Here is a 13,852-nt window from a genome sequence, read left to right on the forward strand (position 1 = left end):
GCACAGGACCAGGAAGTGTTTCATTCTGTGGTACATAGGGTCACTATGTAAATAAAGCTAAATTAAAGTCTATGAGTCAAAACTGACTTGACAACACCTAACAACAAGAACAACAAACTATTAACTAAGGTCCATAGTTTACATTAAGAAGCCCTGGTGGTACAACGGTAAAGTGCTTGGCGGCTTGAACCCACCAGTAGCTCCATGGAAGAAAGGCCTGGAGATCTGCTCTGGTAAATGTTACAACCTAGAAAACCCTATGGGGTAGTTCTACTCTGTCACGTTGGGTCGCTATGAGTCAGAATCAACTCAATGACACCTAACAACATAGTTTACTTTAGGGCTCACTCTTTGTGTTGCCACCTAAAAGGTTGGCAGTTCAAATCCACCAGCCCCTCCTTAGAAATCCTATGGGGCAGTTCTATTCTGTCCTATAGGGTTGATAGGAGTTGGAATCGGTTTGATGGCAACGGGTTTGGGGTTTTTTTTGGTATGGATGAACCATGGTTTGTTTATCCAGTAACCTATTGAAGAAAATATTGGTTGCTTCCTTTTTTTGACAATTATGTATAAAGCTGCTATAAACATTCTTGCATAGATTTTTATGTGAATGTACATTTCATCTCATTAGGGTAGATACTGATTTTAACTTTTTGGTCAGAATCTTGGGTAGGGAGCTGTAGTAGACATTATTACGCACCAATTCTTACAGTTTTTAAAACCCTTTAACTGTTGTTTAAGTGAAGTTTCCACCATCCTTTTAAAAGAAGTTCCATCCTCTTAATAAATTCCCGTTCTATTCAAATTAGCTGTGAATAGTAGTATTAAAGTATTAGGAATATATGTACAAGAATGCTACAGACGACAGCAACACCTTTCAAAGCAAGAGTTCTGAATAAAGCCCATCAGACCTATAACTTAAGACCTACATGCAACCAGGGTGCTTTTGAACTGAGTGACTGAAGTAAGTTTTGTGGAATAAAGAAAGCTTCATGTCCTTTCAACAAGCAACATTGAAAACATGCAACATTCTGAAAAACTGGAATAAAAAATTTAAGGACTTTGAAAACATTCTTAAAAATTTTAACTATACATTAACCACAAATCTAAGAATGAGAGAGAGGAAAGTTATTTTCTTTTTTTGTTTTGCAAAAATAAATAAGTAAAACCAGGCTAAGTGCAAGAGAAATAACATTTGTCAAATATGCAATATTCCTGGGATTTCACAGCAAAAATCCCTACCTACTGATAAGGTAGTAAATATGGAAAGTAACTACTCAGTTACTGTTGTTACGCTGAACCGAAATGCCAGCCATTTGCCTCTTAAGTAAATGATTCTGGTCCTGGGAGAAAAGGCAAATTCCCCAATTTTTAGCTGCTCTAGCATGGTCATTTTGCTGAATTTCTCCAAATACAGTTTTCAGGGTTGACCTTCACAAAGTAAAATCCGGGGCAGAGACATGGGGAAGAAATGGAAGGACTGTATATACAGGGTTTGAAGCTTGAACTGGTATGGGAAGCTTGAGTGCTTGTGAAAGTGTTCAGCTAAAGAGTTTCCCAAACACATTCTGAAAAATTATTTTTTCAAAGTGTGAGTGTGACAACCTACTACATAAACTACTATGTATTAGGAAATATGTAATATACATATATTATAAGCCTCCCTACCTCATACTTGGAAACTCTGCTGGCGTAGTAGTTAAGAGCTACGGCTGTTAACCAAAAGGTTGACAGTTCGAATCCACTAGGCACTCCTTGGAAACCGTGTGGGGCAGTTCTACTCTGTCTTTTAGGATTGCTGTGGGTCGGAATTGACTCGACAGCAACGGGTACGGTACGGTACCTCATACTTGCTCCTTTTTTGATTCCTTGTCAGATTCCCAGTCGCTTTTTCTTGCTTAGCTTCCGTTTCTGGCCTTTCTGCCTTTCCTCTTTCCCACCTTTCTTATGTTCCCTCTTTAGTTTCCTTGAATTCCTGGGCAACAAAAATGGTTAAGTGCTTGGCTGCTAACATGCTCAAGTATGCTTAGAGGCACTTGGGAAAAAAGGCCTGGTGGTTTACTTCCAAAAAATCAGCCACTGAGAACCCTATGGAGCTGGACTCATGGCAACTGGTTTGGTTTTGGTTTTGGTCTCCTTCCTTGAGTTCCAGTGTTGTTTCCTGCCTTCCCTGGTAACCCCTCCCCTCCCCGATTCCGTTCCTTAGTGTGCAGGGCCTCAGAAGCTGGGTGGGGTTCACTTGGTAAACTACCACATCCTGGAGCACAGTCCTACCAGTGTTTTCTTAAGAGTTGGGAGTTAGAGTCAACACAGGGGGAAAAAAAAAAAGTAAAACCACTTACTGGGATGACTCCCCAGGGAATGGTCCTGCCTGTACCTGCAAAAGGTAAAAATGGCTGTGGGGATCTCGGGTAGGGGCTGGAGGACCACACAAAGAGAAGGTGGAGGTGGAATCAGGATGGGGCAGCCGGGCTTGCAGACTGTGGCTGGATTTATGGGTTAATCAAGTTATAGTCCTTCCTTCCCACCTAGGCCCCTAAGGCTCTGGCAGGTCAGCTGTGGTAGCTGTAGCCTGGGCAACTGTCTGGCTCCGTTGTTTTCTGCTCCTGGGCAAACATGGGCTGGGCTCTCCTCTACTTAAAAAAAAACAAAAACAAAAACAGGCTGCCCAGTTGTGACTCCCAAAGCTGGGCTCCAGGTATAGCGACTTCTCCTCGTGTACCCACTCCCCTCAGAGTACTAGGAGAGCCTCAGAAGGCTTGTGGTGCTCTGCAAGATCATTTTTAGAAGCCCCTGTGCTAAATGTTTCTTGAGCCATTCTAGAACATAGTATTATAGAAAGAGCGATTTTACAGGGAGAAAGCCATGAACATTGTAATTTCAATAATACCTGTTAGGCCCTGGCCCAAGGACAGGACCCAAATTTTATTTACAGGATCTGAAATTCCATTTATAGTTTTATGCCTTTAGTTTAAATCTTTCACCCTTCCTTAAAATGTAAGCAAATTTCAGAAGGGATAATAAACTGACTTTATAGATCTTTTTTAGTCTCAAATCTCACCAGACCCTGCCTTCTAACCTCCCTTTCCCCACATCCCTTGCTACAGGCAAACCAAAATTCATGCCCGAAGTCAAATGCTAGACTCTTAGGCCTTCAGGCTTCCAGCCTTTGAGCCTACTGTTTCTTCTGCCTAGAAGTCTTTCCACTTCTTGTCTCTTTAACTAACTCCTAAACCAGCTGCCATTGAGTTGATTCCAACTCACGGCGAACCCGTGTGTGTCAGAATAGAACTGTGCTCCATAGGGTTTTCAATGACTTATTTTTTCAAAAGCAGATCACCAGGCTTTTCTTCTGAGGTGCCTTTGGATGGACTCGTACCTCCAACCTTTCCCCTAGTAGCCGAACATTTTATACTGCCCAGGGATTTCTTAACTAACTGCTATTACTTCAAAACCCAGGCAATATCTTTCACTCCTCAAAGCTTGTTTTCCATGGCAGGTTTAGTCCCACTATGGCTTCCCTGACTGCTTTAGTCTCTGTTCTCTGACAGCCCTTATACCAGAATAATCATTGGCATATAGGTCCATCCTCCCCCTGGTTTAAGACTCCATCAAATAAGTGAGCTGTGTCTTGGTCATTATCGATTCTCTTGCATCTAGAACTATGCCTGGTATGCAGTGTTGTTAGATGCCATCGAGTTGGTTCCGACTCATAACGACTTAATGTACAACAGAACAAAACACTGCCCAATACTGAGGCATCCTCACAATCATGGCCATGTTTGAGCCCATTGTTGCAGTCCGTCTTGCCTAGAGTCTTCCTCTTTTTTGCTCACTTTACCAAGCACGATGTCTTTCTCCAAGGACTGGTCCCTCCTGATAACATGTATAAAGTATCTGATACAAAGTCTCTTCATCCTCACATCTAAGGAGCATTTGAGCTGTACTTTTTCCAAAACAGATTTATTCTTTCTTTTGGCAGTCCATGGTATATTCAATATTCTTCGCCAGCATCATAATTCAAAGGCATGGATTGGGTCAGGTGCACCTTAGTCTTTAAAGTGACACCTTTGCTTTTTAACACTTTAAAAAGGTCTTTTGCAGCAGATTTGCCAAATGCAATACAACCTTTGATTTCTTGACTGCTGCTTCCATGGGTATTGATCCAAGTAAAATGAAATCCATGACAACTTTAGTCTTTTCTCCATTTATCATGACATTGCTTATTGGTCCAGTTGCAAAGATTTTTGTTCTCTTTATGTTGGGGTGTAATCCATAATGAAGGCCGTAGTCTTTAATCTTCATCAGTAGGTGCTTCAAGTCTTTGCTTTCACCAAGCGAGGTTGTGTCACCTGCGTATCACAGGTTATTAATGGGTCCTTCTCCAATTCTGATGCTGAGTTCTTCTTCACATAGTCCAGCTTCTCAGATTATTTGTTTAGCACACAGAGTGAAAGGATACAACCTTGGCACATGCCTTCCCTGACTTTAAATCACTCAGTATCCCCTTGTTCTGTTCAAACAACTGCCTCTTGGTTTAAGTACAGGTTCCTCATGAGCACAATTAAGTGTTCTGGAATTCCCATTCTTCGCAATGTTATCTATAATTTGTTATGATCCACACAGTTGAACGCCTTTGCATAGTCATTAAAACACAGGTAAACATCTTTCTGGTATGCTGTGCTTTCTGCCATGATCCATTTGACGTCTGCCATGATCCATTTGACGTCAGCAATGATATCCCTCATTCAATGTTCTCTTTCTGAATCAAGCTTGAACTTCTGACAATCCTCTGTCTATGTACTGCTACAACTGTTTTTTTTTTTTTTTTATTCTGCTGCTGTTTATAAAGTTTTCACTGGCCAATGTTTTTTAGAAGTAGATTTCCAGGTCTTCTCAGTTTGTCTTAGTCTGGAAGCTGCACTGAAACCTGTCTACCATGGGTGACCCTGTTGGTATTTGAAATACCAGTAGCATAGCTTTCAGCATCACAGCAACATGCAAGCCACCACAGTACAACAAGCTGACAGATGAGTGGTGGGGTACCCAGTAGCTTCTTAAAAAATCTTTATAGAGGAGAGGTTGAGCCAAGATGGAGGAATAGACAGACGCTTCCGGCGAGCCCTCTTTACAACAAAGACCCGAAAAAACAAGTGAAACGAGTATATTTGTGACAAGCTGGGAGCCCTGAACTTCAAAAACAAGCTTAGAAAATGAACTGAGGGGCAGGGGGAGGAAGAGGCCTTTCAGAAGCAGAGAGGAGTTACTGGACCTGGATTGCAGGGAGCCCTCAGGTACCATTCCCGGAGCAGTGGTGGCGGGCTGGTACTAGAGTTAGGGCACAGTTTCCTCAGGAAGAAGCAGCCAGCCACACAGCCTACTCACACATCCAGAACCAGAGAAGAATGGCGCTCTCGGCAAAAGCTAAGTATTTGCGTATATTTTACCGCGTCCCCCTAACCCGAAGCCAGCTTCAGGCACTGAATTCCCTGGGCCAGAAATAGGCACTGTTGAGCACCTAGAGCCATCCTGCTGGCCTTGGGGAAGGAAAAAATTTGCAACTGGGGGAAGAGATAATTTGCTAGATCCACTAACTGGGGGAGCTCAGGACAGAAGCAGCTCCTGTTCAGGCATAAACCCTCCGTAGACTTTGAGCACCTTTCCTCTCTGCGTGGACCTGTGTGGGCCTATTTTGGGAGAATAGGCCCTTGTTGGCAGACTCCAACCATTTCAACTGTGCGGTGGAGAGGTGGGTGTTTGATATTTGACATTACTTTGCCTATTAAACAAGGTCCTTACCTACCCACATCAGGAACATAAGGACTGGTATCTCCACTCAGGTCACCCAGCTACCCGCGACAGGGGTCCAAAGATAACTGGTACCTCCCAGTCCTTACAATCAAAAACTTTGGGTGCCCATGGTCTGTCTGCAGAACCCACGCACCTGCACGCTTTAGGGAACAGGGACGTGCTTTCCTCAGAGGCTCTCAGGGGTTGGTTCTCAGCCCCCTGCCTTGTTCAGAGCGTGACCCCCTGCTGAAATCAGATACCAGCATATACTCCGATAATCCCTGCCCCTCTAAGACTGTATGACAGAGCCTGTACCACACACTTGATGATCAGCTACCTGGAAACCTGAGCTGAATTCATACAAGAAGAGTGAATGGACTCCTAGACTGATATACATGATAACAACTCTAGCCATCTGGGAACAGGACGACAGAGTTCCAAAGGTGAAAATAATCAAGCTAGCTCACTCAAGCAACCCATCTGGGCATATCCAAACAAAACAAAGCAAGAAGCTACCACACAGTAAGCAAGCATAAACTAATACAATAGCTTAGAGATGGCTCAGAGACAACAGTCAATATCAAGTCACATAAAGAAACAGACCATGATCACCTCAACAAGCTCTCAAAACAAAGAATCCAGGGATCTTCTAGATGAAAGTGCTTTCCTGGAATTACCAGAGGCAGAATACAAAAGATTAATACGCAGAACCCTTCAAGACATCAGGAAAGAAATGAGGCAATACGCAGAACAAGCCAAGGAACACACAGATAAAGCAATTGAAGAAATTAGAAGGATTATTCAGGAACATAATGAAAAGTTTAATAAGCTGGAAAAATCCATAGACAGGCAGCAATCAGAAATTTAGAAGATTAACAATAAAATTACAGAAGTAGACAACTCAGTAGAAAGTCAGAGGAGCAGAATTGAGCAAGTAGAAGCGAGAATTTCTGAACTCAAAGATAAACCACTTGGCACTAACATATTTGAAGAAAAATCAGATAAAAGAATTAAAAAAAATGAAGAAACCTTAAGAATCATGTGGGACTCTATCAAGAGAAATAATCTACGAGTGATTGGAGTACCAGAACAGGGAGGGGTAACAAAAAATATAGAGAGAATTGTTGAAGATTTGTTGGCAGAAAACTTCCCTGATATTGTGAAAGATGAGAAGATATCTGTCCAAGATGCTCATCGAACTCCACATAAGGTAGATCTTAAAAGAAAGTCAACAAGACATAATCAAACTCACCAAAACCAAAGAAAAAGAGAGGATTATAAGAGCAACGAGGGATAAACAAAAAGTCACCTACAAAGGAGAGCCAATAAGAATAAGCTCGGACTACTCGGCAGAAACCACGTAGGCAAGAAGGCAATGGGATGACATATTTAAAAAATGGAAGGAAAAAAATTGCCTGCCAAGAATCATATATCCAGCAAAACTGTCTCTTAAATATGAAGGTGAAATTAAGACATTTCCAGATGAACCCAAGTTTAGGGAATTCGTAAAAACCAAACCAAAACTACAAGAAATACTAAAGGGAGTTCTTTGGTTAGAAAATCAATAATATCAGGTATCAACCCAAGACTAGGACACTGGGCAGAGCAACCAGAAGTCAACCCACACAGGGAAACCCAAAAAAACAAAGCAAGATTATAAAAAAATAAAAAAGCTCAAAACAGAGTAACAGCGATGTTATTATATAAAAGAAGACAACATTAAAATAATAAAGAGGGACCAAGAAATGTAATCATACACCTTCCATATGGAGAGGAAGATACAGCAATACAAAGAAATAAGAGTTAGGTTAAAATTTAGAAAAATAGGGGTAAATAATAAGGTAACCACAAAGGAGACAAACTATCCTACTCATTAAAATAAAATACAAGAAAAAGAGACTCAGCAGAAACAAAATCAATGAAAACAAATATGAGGAAAGGACAATATATAAAGATAATCTACTCAGCACATAAAATTAAGTAGGAAAAAAGTGTCAACACACAAAAAAAGACATCAAAATGATAGCACTAAATTCATACCTATCCATAATTACCCCGAATGTAAATGGATTAAATGCATCAATAAAGAGACAGAGAGTGGCCGAATGGATTAAAAAACAAGATCTGCCTATATGCTGCCTACAAGAGACACACCTTAGACTTAGAGACACAAACAAACTAAAACTCAAAGGATGGAAAAAATATATCAAGCAAACAACAACCAAAAAAGAGCAGGAGTGGCAATATTAATTTCTGACAAAATAGACTTTAAAGTTAAATCCATCATAAAGGATGAGGAAGGACACTATATAATGATTAAAGGGACAATACACCAATAAGATATAACCATATTAAGTATTTATGCACCCAATGATAGGGCTGCAAGATACATAAAACAAACTCTATCAGCATTGAAAAGTGAGATAGACAGCTCCACAATAATAGCAGGAGACTTCAACACACCACTTTCGGTGAAGGACAGGACAGCCAGAAAGAAGCTCAATAAAGACACGGAAGATCTAAAGGCCACAATCAACCAACTTGACTTCATAGACATATATACAACATTCTACCCAACAGCAACCAAGTACACTTTCTTTTCTAGCGCACATGGAACATTCTCTAAAATAGACCACATATTAGGTCATAAAGCAAGCCTTAGCACAATCCAAAACGTTGAAATATTACAAAGCATCTTCTCTGACCATAAGGCCATAAAAGTGGAAATCAATAACAGGAAAAGCAGGGAAAAGAAATCAAACACTTGGAAACTGAACAATACCCTGCTCAAAAAAGACTGGATTATAGAAGACATTAAGGACAGAATAAAGAATTCAGGGAATCCAGTGAGAATGAAAACACTTCCTATCAGAACCTTTGGGACACAGCAAAAGCAGTGCTCAGAGGCCAATTTATATCAATAAATGCACACATCCAAAAAGAAGAAAGGGCCAAAATCAAAGAATTATCCCTACAACTTGAACAAATAGAGAGCAACAAAAGAAACCCACATGCACCAGAAGAAAACAAATAATAAAAATTAGAACTGAACTAAATGAAATAGAAAACAGAAAAACAATTGAAAGAATTAACAAGACCAGAAGCTGGTTTTTTGAAAAAATCAACAAAATTGATAACCACTGGCCAAACTGACAAAAGAAAAACAGGAGAGGAAGCAAATAACCCAAATAAGAAACAAGATGGGCAATATTACAACAGACCCAACTGAAATTAAAAGAATCATATCAGATTACTATGAGAGATTGTACTCTAACAAACTTGAAAACCTAGAAGAAATGGATGAATTCCTAGAAACACACTACCTACCTAAACTAACACAAACAGAGGTAGAACAACTGAATAGTCCCATAACAAAAGAAGAGATTGAAAAGGTGATCAAAAAACTCCCAACAAAAAAAGCCCTGGTCCTGAAGGCTTTTCTGCAGAGTTCTACCAAACTTTCGGAGAAGAGTTAACACCACTACTACTAAAGGTATTTCAGAGCATAGAAGAGGACGGAATACTACCAAACTCATTCTATGAAGCCACCATCTCCCTGATACCAAAAGCAGGTAAAGACACCACAAGAAAAGAAAATTATAGACCTATATCCCTCATGAATGTAGATGCAAAAATCCTCAATAAAATTCTAGCCAATAGAATTCAACAACATATCAGAAAAATAATTCACCATGACCAAGTGGAATTCATACCAGGTATGCAGGGATGGTTCAACACTAGAAAAGTAATTAATGTAATCCACCACATAAATAAAACAAAAGACAAGAATCACATGATTTTATCAATTGATGCAGAAAAGGCATTTCACAAAGTTCAACACCCATTCATGATAAAAACTCTCAGCAAATTAGGAACAGAGGGAAAATTCCTCAGCATAATAAAGGGCATTTATACAAAGCCAATGGCCAATATCACCCTAAATTGAGAGAGCCTGAAAGCATTCCCACTGAGATCAGGAACCAGACAAGGATGCCCTTTATCACTGCTCTTATTCAACATTGTGTTGGAGGTCCTAGCCAGAGCAATTAGGCTAGATAAATAAAGGGCATCCAGATTGGGAAGGAAGAAGTAAAAGTATCTCTATTTGCAGATGACATGATCTTATACATAGAAAACTCTAAGGAATCCTCCAGAAAACTACTGAAACTAATAGAAGAGTTCAGCAGAGTATCGGGATACAAGATAAACATAGAAAAATCAGTTGGATTCCTCTACACCAACAAAAAGAACATCGAAGAGGAAATCACCAAATCAATAGCATTAACAGTAGCCCCCAAGAAGATGAAATACTTAGGAATAAATCTTACCAGAGATGTAAAAGACTTATACAAAGAAAACTACAGTATGCTTCTGCATAAAACTAGAAAAGACTTACCTAAGTGGAAAAACATACCTTGCTCATGAATAGGAAGACTTAACGTTATAAAAATGTCTATTCTACCAAAAGCGATCTATACATTCAACACAAGTCCGATCCAAATCCCAATGACATTCTTTAATGAGATGGAGAAACAAATCACCAACTTCATATGGAAGGGAAAGAGGTCCCGGCTAAATAAGGCATTACTGAAAAAGAAGAAGAAAGTGGGAGGCCTTACTTTACCTGGTTTTAGAACCTGTTATACCACCACAGTAGTCAAAACAGCCTGGTACTGGTACAACAACAGATACATAGACCAATGGAACAGAATTGAGAATCCAGACATAAACCCATCCACATATGAGCAGTTGATATTTGACAAAGGCCCCAAGACAGTTAAATGGGGAAAAGACAGTCTTTCTAACAAACGGTGCTGGCATAACTGGATATCCATCTGCAAAAAAATGAAACAAGACCCATACCTCACTCCATGCATAAAAGCGAGCTCAAAATGGATCAAATCCAAAACGATAAAGATCATGGAAGAAAAAATAGGGACAACATTAGGAGCCCTAATACATGGCATAAACAGTATACAAAACATTATTAAGAAAAAAAAAGTAAGAATGCAGAAGAAAAACTAGATAACTGGGAGCTCCTAAAAATCAAACACCTGTGCTCATCCAAAGACTTCACCAAAAGAGTGAAAAGACTGCCTACAGACTGGGAAAAAGTTTTTAGCTATGACATTTCCGATCAGCGCCTGATCTCTAAAATCTACATGATACTGCAAAACCTCAACTGCAAAAAGACAAATAACCCAATTAAAAAATGGGCAGAAGATATGAATAGACACTTCACTAAAGAAGACATTCAGGTAGCTAACAGATGCATGAGGAAATATTCACGATCACTAGCCATTAGAGAAATGCAGATCAAAACTACAATGAGATTTCATCTCACTCCAACAAGGCTGGCGTTAATCCAAAAAACACAAAATAATGTTGGAGAGGCTGTGGAGAGATTCAAACCCTTATACACTGCTGGTAGGAATGTCAAATGGTACGACCACTTTGGAAATCGATTTGGCACTTCCTTAAAAAGCTAGAAATAGAACTACCATACGATCCAGCAATCCTACTCCTTGGAATATATCCTAGAGAAACAAGAGCCTTTACACGAACAGATATATGCACATCCATGTTTGTTGCAGCACTGTTTACAATAGCAAAAAGATAGAAGCAGCCAAGGTGCCCATCAACAGATGAATGGATAAATAAATTATGGTATATTCGCACAATGGAATACTATGTGTGCATCCATAAAGAACAGTGAGGAATCTGTGAAACATTTCATAACATGGAGGAACCTGGAAGGCATTATGCTGAGCGAAATTAGTCAGTTCCAAAAGGACAAATATTGTAGAAGACCACTATTATAAGAACTTGAGAAATAGTTTAAACTGAGAAGAAAACATTCTTTTGTGGTTACAAGAAGGGAGAGGGAGGTAGGGTGGGAGAGGGGTATTCACTAATTAGATGGTAGATAGAACTACTTTAGGTGAAGGGAAAGACAGCACACAATACAGGGAAGGTCAGCACAACTGGACTAAACCAAAAGCAAAGAAGTTTCCTGAATAAACTGAATGCTTTGAAGGCCAGTGTAGCAGGGGCAGGGGTTTGGGGACCCTGGTTTCAGGGGACATCTAAGCCAATTGGCATAATAAAATCTATTAAGAGAACATTCTGCATCCCACTTTGAAGAGTGGTGTCTGGGGTCTTAAATGCTAGCAAGCAGCCATCTAAGATGCATCAATTGGTCTCAACCCACCTGGATCAAAGGAAAATGAAGAACACCAAGGACACGAGGTAATTATGAGCCCAAGAGACAGAAAGGGCCACATAAACCAGAGACTACATCGCCCTGAGACCAGAAGAACTAGATGGTGCCCAGCTACAACCAATGACTGCCCTGACAGGGAACACAACAGAGAACCCCTGAGGGAGCAGGAGAGCAGTGGGATTAAAAAAAACCCCAAATTCTCGTAAAAAGACCAGACTTAATGGTCTGACTGAGACTGGAAAGACCCTGGTGGTCATGGCCCCCAGACCTTCTGTCAGCCCAGGACAGGAACCATTTCCGAAGCCAACTCTTCAGACGTGGATTGGACTGGACCATGGGTTGGAGAGGGATGCTGGCAAGGAGTTACCTTCTTGGATCAGGTGGACACTTGAGACTTTGTTGGCATCTCCTGCGTGGAGGGGAGATGAGCGGGTAGAGGGGACTAGAAGCTGGAGGAATGGACATGAAAAGAGAGAGTGGAGGGAGAGAGTGGGCTGTCTCATTGAGGGGAGAGTAATTGGGAGTGTGTAGCAAGGTGTATATAAGTTTTTGTGTGAGAGACTGACTTGATTTGTAAACTTTCACTTAAAGCACAATAAAAATTATTAAAAAAAATGTTTATAGAATGAATGGGTTCTTTACTATGAATATGTTTTTTTTATGGGCTGGTGGTACAGAGCTGGAGTAAGCAAAGTATAAGAACAACAAGAGGGGAAAAAAATGGTATGGCAAAATAGGAGGCTGGAGTCACTGAAGGCAAATTCCTCCTGGTGACAGGTTTGCATAACGGCCATCCAGCTTCCACGGCCACCACCAGCTGCCATGTGGTCTACTCTGACTCAAGGCGACCCCATGTGTGTCAGAGTAGAACTGTGCTCCATAGGGTTTTGAGTGGCTGGTTTTTTGGAAGTAGATTGGCAGGCCTTTCTTCCAAGTCTCCTCTGGGGGATTTTGAACCTCCAACCTTTAGGTGAGCAGCTGAGCACATTAACCATTTGTACCACCGAGCTTAGAGGCATTCCAAATCCTCCTTTATGTACTTAAGTCTATCAGACGGTAATTCTAGCTGACTGTTGAAATTTAAAATGTATTGACACACTTGATGCTTTTGCCAAAGTGGTGTTTAATGATCTGTTTCTCACACAATAAAATAGGGTAGAGTTAAAAACTCAAATTTGCTTTGGATTTGTATCTCTTACCATCTGTTGGTTCCCGGATCCTGGGTTACATCATTCTTGTAAGTACGTTAAACATTACCAGGGATAAAAACAGAAAGAAAAGGAAAAAAAAAAAAAAAGAGAGAGAGAACTATAGGGGAAGATGTTTTGATCTCACACAGGCTTGACAGTCTTATCTTCTTCTCAGAAATCCTAGAGACACAGGAAGATGTCTTACTGAGAAAGACACCTTGAACGTGACCATGAGTCAAACAAAGAAGAAAAATTCCTCAGGGGAAGAGACTAAACCCCAGACTTCATTTGCTAACAAATTCTTCAAGGGCTCGAAACTCAGATCCTCCAAAGCTGAAAGCAGGAGTGAGAGCAAAGACCTTGAGACAAGTGATTGTCAACCCAGCAATGGGACAGAGGAGACAACCACCCCAGACCCTGGTGAGCTTCTGACTACTTGATTTCTTTATTTTTTAGAATGCTGTTTTCCCCTAAAATCCCTTACAGATTAAACTGAAAGTAATATGAGTTTCTGTTCTAAACATTTGTTACTTAAATGCTTTAAATATTTTTCTAATTTTACTTTTTTATTGTGGTAAATTGTATATATAAAACAAAACATTCGCCATTTTACATAATTATACTTTTAGATTATAAAAAATAACCACAT

The 13,852-nt window shown here is 40.2% G+C and overlaps 1 protein-coding gene across 1 annotated transcript in view; it reads left to right on the plus strand.

Annotated features, from left to right (window-relative positions):
• The first annotated feature begins 2,311 nt into the window (after positions 1-2,311).
• The window catches only part of LRRC31 (leucine rich repeat containing 31), a 50,844-nt gene continuing 39,303 nt past the window's right edge, over positions 2,312-13,852 (plus strand). Inside the window, exons 1-2 of the mRNA XM_049867350.1 lie at positions 2,312-2,386; positions 13,379-13,623. Coding sequence (XP_049723307.1) covers positions 13,434-13,623 — 190 coding nt within the window. The 5' untranslated portion in view covers positions 2,312-2,386; positions 13,379-13,433. The remainder of the gene's footprint in view (positions 2,387-13,378; positions 13,624-13,852) is intronic.

Source organism: Elephas maximus, chromosome 23 (assembly GCF_024166365.1).
Source record: "Elephas maximus indicus isolate mEleMax1 chromosome 23, mEleMax1 primary haplotype, whole genome shotgun sequence".
NCBI lineage: Eukaryota > Metazoa > Chordata > Mammalia > Proboscidea > Elephantidae > Elephas > Elephas maximus.